The sequence below is a fragment of the Pinus tabuliformis genome, chromosome 5_2, assembly GCF_031772625.1.
Source record: "Pinus tabuliformis cultivar Carrire ecotype Pingquan chromosome 5_2, CPIR1, whole genome shotgun sequence".
Taxonomy (NCBI): Eukaryota; Viridiplantae; Streptophyta; class Pinopsida; order Pinales; family Pinaceae; genus Pinus; species Pinus tabuliformis.
In genome coordinates, this window is record NC_142306.1 from 371,036,273 (window position 1) to 371,045,470 (window position 9,198).

The 9,198-nt window shown below is 40.4% G+C and overlaps 1 protein-coding gene across 1 annotated transcript; it reads right to left on the reverse strand.

Moving 5' to 3' along the window:
* Nucleotides 1-7,485: 7,485 nt before the first annotated feature.
* LOC149158998 (uncharacterized) lies at nucleotides 7,486-8,373 on the reverse strand. The gene has a single exon (XM_089434149.1). The coding sequence runs from the start codon at nucleotides 8,371-8,373 to the stop codon at nucleotides 7,486-7,488; it is 888 nt and encodes a 295-aa protein (XP_089290275.1).
* Between the last annotated feature and the right edge of the window lie 825 nt (nucleotides 8,374-9,198).

A 9,198-nucleotide genomic window follows, 5' to 3' on the forward strand; every position in this document is an offset into this window, starting at 1 on the left:
CAAGCAACAAACTAACAGGGTTTTCAAAAAGGAAAAACACCTCCCTCAGAGAAGCAACAAAATCTTCCTAAAACTGGCCGAAAACAATCCCTTATGTGAGGCAATGGACTCGGCAGAAAAGGTTCTAGTAGGGCATGTTAGAGGCAGACACTACAGCATAGAGGGGCTTCAGAAATGGACGATGGAGGTATGGGGTCACCATCTGTCAGAACCCCCTCGAGTACAAACCTTTGTAAGGGGCTGGTTTGCCCTGCGTTTCAAAAGCCTTGCTCACACTAATTGGGTCCTCTCTACAATATGGCACATTGATCAAGCACTAGTCCTCCTTCGAAGGTGGACTCCCATGTTTGATCTAGAGATGGAAAAGGAGGGGGCTAGACCGATTTGGGTATGACTTCCGGGTCTTCCCTGTCACTTCTGGACAGAGCAGATATTCAGACAGATTGGGGATGCCATGGGCTCGTACCTTACTCATGATGAATCGTTTATCTCGACAGGAAGAATGGCTTATGCCAGAATATTAGTACACATGGACCTCTCAGAAGGGCTTCCAGAGTATATTAACATACAGTGGAGGGATGCAGTGAGGAGACAAATGATGGACTATGAGGGGGTACCTTTCATATGTAGGCGTTGCCACAAGGTGGGGCACCTTTTCAAAGACTGCCCTCTGAACAAGTGGAATAGCAGGAAGTCAGCGAGAAATTTTTCCCAGGTATCACAGGAACAGGAAGCTCTGTCGCATGGAGACCCTGCTAGAGAGGTACAGCCTCGTGCATCTGAGGATTTTCATAGGATTTCTACTCCTCACTCTGGAGGAACAGGCACATTTTCGGGCACTGGTTTGCGGTCTACGGAACCTGCTCAGAACACTCCGAGGAAGCGTGGTCGGCCGCCTCATCGCCCCCCTCCTCCAGTTCCTGGCACTGCTGCGGTGGCCTCGGGTGACTCCAATACATCGGGGAGCAGAACACAGAGGCTGACCGTCTTTCCAAAGAAGGCGCGATCCGGGAGCAGGGCATCTGGCTGATCAGTGAACAGATCGATGGAGAACTCTACCAGTACTATCACAGACCTTTTATGGACATTTTGGCTTAATCATGGGACACTGTTTTCAGATTATTGTACATATTTATTTTGTTGTTTATGAACTATTATGCGGTCATTATGTTTGGCACAGTACATATTTTTGGTATTATCTCCCTGCGTGGATTAAGATAATATTTACATTGTCGTACTTTTGGTTTATTTTTGGACTATTCTCTGACTCTGTTTGGGCTACTACCTCATTATGGTAGAGGTAGTAGGCTTTGATGTTTCATTGGATCAGTATCTATCGATATAAATATCGGAATATGCATATGCATCTACAAAATGTAATTTCTTTCTATTAATTAAATTACGAATTTTTCCATGGGAAAAAAAGTGGTATGTAATGGTTTTTAGGATTATGATTATGTAACCTGGTCCTAGCACCTGAAAAAATGTGACTCTTACAACAAATATGGTTCTCACTCAAGTGTAATTTTTTTTTAGTCCTATCACCTGTCACTGAGGAGACCTAAGATCAAGTTAGTGGGACTACCACTATACTCTTGAGCCTAGTGAAAATGCCCACAAGCCTCGCTAAATAGAAAAATTGAGTTTCAAACCTAGGTAGGGCCCCTATATTGGTTGGAAAATGCCTTCTGGTGTAGGGTGTCCGTTTTTTGACCTAGCCCAATGGGTTTCGCTCAATTGTAATGTTATTCGATAATTACTTTAATACCAAGGGTACCCATTAAATTCACTTATTTCAACCTTCCTTTAATGTGCTTATAATTCTTCTTGAGCTATTCACACATATTTTCAATATTAAGAAACTATAATTTGCAAGGTTATTGTATCTATGGATGGGTGAATGTGGTGTAAGAATACATGGTGAAACTATAAACAATTTAATGATACATACATCAACAATAAAAGTGTAATACAAATTATGTGTTGCATAGAATGGATGCTTATAAAGGAGAGTGGAGATGTTATATAAGTTGTGAAATAAAAAAAGATTGTGAGGGAAAGAGTATTAATAATAAGTTTAGGGCATAATTAGCCAAGAAAATGCATGAGATACATTCAACATGACAAGATGATAATTCCGTTACAAAAGATTAGTGATGGTCATTGAATAATTGTACAATTTACAAGACGAAGAAATCAATCAGTTGGAGAGGTTAGAGATTGAAGGGTTATGTTAATAGTCAAGAGGCAAATTGATATTCAAAATCAATCATTAATAACTTGTTGGTAAAGTGAAGCTGGTGATATTCCCCTCATGAAATAGTGGGGACATAATGACCACTTAAGGGTTCAAGTTCACCCAAATGACACTAAAATGATGTTTCCCATAAAATTCTAAATGATATCCCACCTCATGGTGTTTGGAACTCAACACTTGTAATGTTTAAAGGAATTATCCTTGTTAGTTTCCTTTCAAACCTTGATGTATAAGTAAAAGATCAACGTTGACTATGGTAAATCAAATAGTCTCCAAGAATTATGCGTTGCAAATTCAATGTCTATCCTTTGGTCAAATCATTTAATCAACCTTCAAAGATAAGATATAAATCTTGCTTCAACCATTTTATATAATAAGTTAAGCCACTTGATCCTAAACTTGGTATATTTGTCAATTATTTTATAAGGGCATAATCTAAGTTATAGACGAAATGGTTTTTTTCAAAACATTATTTCTGGCTAATTTTAACCAAAATCTGATAAAGTTTTTTAAAAACTTGAGTTTAAATTGTTTAATTTGTAGAATTTGAGTGACCCATGGGTTTTTCAGTGTGTTGAATCCATTTATGCATTCAAAAATGTATTTTTAACAACAACAAAAACACATTCTTGCTTGAGATTGTATTTTTAGATTCAAGTGAAAAGGTCATTTTGTCTATAAGTTAAACTATGAATTTTATAAATAGATTTGGAAATTGTGAGTGGAGTGATTTTCTTTCAAAAGAGGAATAGCTTGTAGTTTTGAGCATCAATATTCTACGATGTCTTCTTCGTTCTTCTTGCGGTGTTGTTATGTGATCAAGTCTTTAGTTTTTTTGGCTTTTCCTTTTGTTTGTTAGGTAATGTGAGTCCTCAGATGACTAGCACAACTAACCTGTAGCTTCAGAAACCACAACCTAGGGTAATATAAGCCATCAAAATCACCTATGGATCACAGCCAACCTGGGCCACACCAACCCTTAGCATGACTGGAGTTTTTCCCACAGAGTTTTGAACCGATGACCTTTTGACCATGGAGTGTCCTAACAAATCGCCTTGTCACCATTTATTCTACGTCCCATGGGTGGCCTTGTTGGAATTTCACCTCAAAATTTCTCTTTATCAAAGTAACCAAAAAATTTATTATATTGAAAATATTTATGCACTCCTTTATTCTCTAACTTTTTTGTTCTTTTTAAATTCTTTTGGATATGGTAAAAGTAAATACCTAAAATAAAAAAAGTATGGTCATAGTTCACCATAGTTCTTTTAAGCTTGATGTTGTTGCAATTATTGAGTACCAAATTCTCTGTATAATAAAATTCTCCAAGAGAATCCCCAGTAGAGGCATTATTTATTGCATTTGGAAAGATAGACCAAGATATTTCTAAATATAGCTTGATGCACTTGAGAGTAGTTTTAACACATTGTTATCTCTGCAAATCATATTTTGCACTTGCCTTAAAATGGTACCAATTTCGATACCCCTTTTTCAATCGATGTTTTCTTTTAAACAATGCATTAGAATAAAGAGAAATTTGAAGTGTTAGAAACCATAAATAGTGAATCTTTCGAGAAACTATAAAATAGTATGGTTCAAAGCAAAATTGAGGAGGATACAAGCTTTGAAACTTTCCTATTAGTTTTAGCCCCAAATTCTAATGGAGAGGAACAAATCATCATAAATTCAAGTCTAAATATCCCGATCAAATAGATATTTTTTTTCAAGTGGAAGAATTAGATCCCACTATCATTTTGGCATAATATTATCTACAAGTTGTCTGAGTGCAATAATTATTTGAATTTAGCTCCAAATGCTAATTATGGACCAAAAATTCATAAAGGAAATGAAATTTTTGTTTAATAATAATAATAGTAAGCAAAGAAAATAGGAAAGAAATAAGAGGCTTCTTCACACTTGCCACATAGGAATAAAAATGAATATAAAAATGAACTAAAACATGGATATATCCAGAAGATGAATGGTATGGTCAAATTTTAAATAGAATAAGTAGAGAAGTGGAAAGAAATCATTGGAAATTCAATGAATAAATTGAATATTCAATCTTTTAGTTAGATGATAATCAATTTATTTGGTCTTCTCTTTGATGGATTTCCTCCACTCTTTGATAAAAGTTTTGAAAACCAAATTCTCAATGTAGCATCAAAGAGGTAGGATCAATAATATAGATAGTCATTGAGAGCATCAAACACATTAAAAAAGTTGTCAATTTAAATCAGTCTAGATTCATCGTAACTTTGGATCTACAAAGCACCGAGAAATATCAAATCTCTTTTCACTCTAAAATAGGTTTGCATCTCAAGAGATTTGATCTCTCTTGACGCTTGGTAGATGTGGAGTTAAGATGGATCTAGGTTGGTTTAATTATTAATCATAATTATTATTATTTTCTCTGTAAAACTAATTCTATTAAAAGGAAAGAAAAATATAATTACAATGAGGTTGTAGCCTCAATCGAGAATAGCTGAGTTACTTCTAGTTATCAAAACTGTCCCATATTTGGGAAAACCAGTTAAACTTTGCAAAGAACCATGCAGAAGATTGGGGATACAACAACAAAACCAGAATGAAGACTTGAGACAACACCATTTGAAGCAGTTGAGAAACAAGACAGAATTGCTAAACATGTATATGAGAAACAAGACCACAAACGACATAACCTAACCAGCCAGCAACAAAACTCTGAGATGGCATTTGGGAGTCCACGTGGCATCACATTGGGATGTCCTGGTCCGGAGTCTCCTCGATGACGGGGCAAGCGTTCCCATACCAGATCTCGCCTTCCTTCGCCACGTCACTATCTGCCCTGCCACCTGGATGTTCTGTCACCTGAAGGGTACCGCTCGAGCTGCCAGCAATAGCCATCAAAATTGTAGCTCCATCAGAGCTGCCACCTAGTTGCCGAGTGTCGCCTGCGGTATCACCTTCCTCATGTTGTCCGCTACGCCTTGCTGCTTTGCCTTCTTCCGCCGGGAGCTGCTCAGAGCCATGACTACCAGCTATTCTGCGAATGTCCTGAGGTTGCTCTGCAAAGTTTCGCGCTGGAGCACTGTGTCGATCTTCTTCTTCAGAGAAAATGATGGTTATATTAGCAGTGATTATGGTCCGGTTCAAGTTGCTTTGGAACCTAAAATGAGTCGACTGGAAGGCATTGTGAGGATAGTGTCTGCGGGGTGGACTAGGAGGGCGAAAATTGGCCTGAGATGGAGGCGGAGAGGCAGGTGGTGGTGGTTGTTCAACGTTTTGCGCTGCCTGAGAGCGAGCGCTACCACCTTGGTTACCTCCATGGCGGCTCCTCATGCAGTGACGAACCATGGTAATGTGGCGGAAGAGAAGCTCAGGAGAATTGGGTGCCTAGATGGGAAGCAGAGGATGCGCAGAGGGCTCCTGAATAGGGTTCAAAGGGCAAAGCTGGGAATGGGAGTAATGAAACCCATTTCCAAAGTCAAGACCGCAAAGAAGCCAACAACGTTTTCCTGTAACAGTTCTACTGCAGGGGTTTCCTACTTGGAGCGGGAAAATGTTGAAGGAGGGAGGGCAGATAGAGGGGTTGATGGGTACCATGTTAAATCGAACGGCATCCTTATCTCGGCCGGAGCGACCATTAAAGGTGTCCTACAGGCGGACCTACTCACGCCTTAGGTGAGTCTGCAACTGTCATAACTGAGCATGGAAAAGAGTGCTGACGAGTAGCTGGCTGGGCCGAGTGCCATCACTCCTCCCTAACGCCATTAATAACCTTGAGTTTCACCCGCATCCGGGTGCTCTTCTCCTCCCTGTTTCATTTCATTCTTCACAAGATTTTGGTATTCCATTGATTGGATTTCAGTGGCCAGCATAGAGAGTGAACTTGTATGTAGATCCATTCCACTTTCTACTCCGATATTAGCCAATAAATCAGCCACTTTATTTCCTTCCCGATGTATGTGCTTGAGAGTGATCGCTCTGTGAGAAGAGAGCCAGATTTCAATAAGTTCAAGCCGATTCGCCATTCTCTAGCTGTTGCTCACTTTGCTTGAAGGTGTGCCTTGCATAATTTTGTTGACCATATTTATGAGGATCTGAGAGTCGCCTTCTATAATAAGCGGAAAATATCCATTTTTTTGAGCTAGAAGGAGTCCCTGCCATAGTCCTTCTAATTCAGCCGAGTTATTGGTGTCCCATCCATTTGAACCTAAAAAAGTTAGAAGGGGAGCTCCCTTATGATCTCTGAATATTCCTCCAAATCCTGCTTTGCCTGGATTTCCTTTCGAGGCCCCATCAAAGTTTAGTTGGAACATATGATTGGGAGGAGGAAGCCACTTTTCAGGTGTCCTGCTCTTTGCTGGAGTTGTTCCTTTGATTATCAATTCTTGATTCCACTGAAGGTTCCAGTTTGCCCAAATATTTTGTTCCTGAGGGAGAGAAGGAAAGTCCTCCTCGTGCCAGGTTTGGAGAAGTAAGGTTTCCTTGATATTTTGACAGATCATGTTCCATAGAGTTTCCAGGGGCGAGGAGTGATCCTTGAAGATTCTCTGGTTTCTCTCCTTCCATATTGTCCACATGAGAAAGCCCAGAATAAGCTTCCATAAGAAATTTAAAATCTTGCTTTTAAATGGATTCTGATCCCAATTGCGAACAGTGGCTATGATGTCTCCTTGGATCCGTCCTTCCTTTTGGCATCGAAAACTGACTTTTTCCCAGAGCTTGCGTGCAAGCTGACAAGAGTGCATAAGATGCTTAGTGGATTCCTCTTCTTGCTTGCAGTTGGGGCACAGGGAGGGCCCGTGATAGTTTCTTTTCCTGAGATTGTCCCACGTGAGGATTTTGTTTTGACATAAAAGCCATAGAAAGGTTGAAACTTTCGGCCAAATAGTTGGGTCCCAGACTTTGTTCCAGAGAGGATCTTTGACAATATGTTCTTTGATAATGATGTTATAAGCCTCCCGAGTAGTGAAGGTACCTTTTTCTTCGTAGCCCCATCTAAGAATATCCCTTTCATCTGAATGTTGTATTTTCCTCTTCATTAATTTTGTATCAAGAATCTGTTGAGCTTGTTCTGTTCCATGTCTTAAGATGTGATCCGCGCTAAGCCATTGCCTATTTCCCTGTGTTGTAGAAGGATTCCAGAAAAGCTTGAATTTGTCATATGTCTGCACATCCTGCTCCGGAAGTTGAAGAGGTGAGATTAGGTCCTTTAACTTGGGTTACTGCTACCAGGAATCTTCCTAGAACCGAGCTGTATTGTCGTTCTTAACTTCCAAAAAACTATGCTGTTGAATTAGGATTCTGTGTTGCTTGGCCGCATTCCAGATTAGAGAGCCCGAGCTAACTTCTGAAATTCGTATTAGTTCTTCTGTAGGGTGATTACTGGCATATTTTGCTGTCCAGAGGGTTTCCCAGGGGGTGAATGGTGCAGTAAGCCATTTCCACCAGATGCGAGCACCCATGACCTCATTGTTATGATATGGATCCCTCAGTCCAGTTCCACCAGCACATTTTGGAAGGCACATTGTGTCCCATTTGACCAGAGCCCATTTGCGAATTTGACCTGAATTGCCCCACAAGAAATATCGCTGGATATGTTTGATTTCTTTGAGAACCCATTTGGGAGCAGCCAGGATCGAAAAGAGGTACAGCGACATTGATTGGAAGATAGATTTAATTAGGACTAGACGACTTGCCATATTGAAGGCCCTGTGAGTCCAGGAGGCAAGGCGAGCCTCCAGATTTTCTAAAGGAATCCTCCAAGAAGAGTGCTTCAAGGCCGAGTCAATCATGGGTGCTCCTAGATATTTGGAAGGGAGGACATCAATAGAGAATCCAAGAATGCGGGCTATGGAAGCTTGGGTAATAGCAAGGGTATGAAAAAGGAAAATTTGGGATTTGGCCTTATTGATACTAGCGCCTGTATTGATACTAGCGCCTGAGGTTTCCGAAAAATCCGTCAGTAATAATTTGAGTTGACATGCTTCCTGGACTGAAGGATGACCAAAAAGCATGTTGTCATCTACAAACTGCTGGTGGGTGAAAGCAAGGGTGTTATGAAAGGACAATCCTCTTAGTTGCTGAGATTGCTGAGATTTTTTAATGTTGCGGCCCAGACCTTCTGCCATAATAACGAAGAGGAAGGGGGAGAGAGGGTATCCCTGTCTAATTCCTTGGGAAGGATGAAAGGGGGAGGAGGGAATACCATTGATCAGAATAGAGAAGAAGGAGGAGGAAATGAGACTCATGACCCATCTTACCCAGGGGAGAGCGAAACCAAAAGCAATTAGAGTTTTTTGAATATACAGGCAGCTTAAGCTATCAAATGCTTTTGAAAGATCTATTTCAAGGAGCATACATGACTTTTTGGAGTGCTTCAAGGAGTGGATGATTTCATGAGTAAGGATGATGCCATCCATAATCTTCCTGCCTTCCACATATCCAGATTGCTCAGGCGAGATGAGAAGTGGGAGCAGCGATTTGAGTCTGGAAGCAATGATTTTGGAGACAATCTTGTAGATTATGTTGCACAGGGCAATAGGCCTATATTTGTCAGGGGTATTGGGTTGAGCTTCCTTGGGAATAAGGGCGATGAATGTGGCATTCATGGCTGGAAGCATCCATCTCAAAGTTCTTGATTCCTCAACTACCTGCCAGACTTCCATTTTAATCAGCTCCCAGAAATTGTGGAAAAAATTGGAGGTGAAACCATCAGGGCTAGGCACCTTCCCATCTTTCAATTGACGAACTGCAGTTTCCACCTCCTGTAAGTCGACCAACCTGAGGAGGAGTTGGTTGTGCTCCTCTGTAATAACTTTTGGAATGTTCCTGGTAATTTTTTCTATGGCTTGCGACCTGTCAATTTGTGGCTCTTGATGAGCCTGCTTGAAGTAGTTTAGAAGTTCGCGTTCGATTTCTTCATGTGTTTCCACCTTTACCCCTTTCTCATTTTG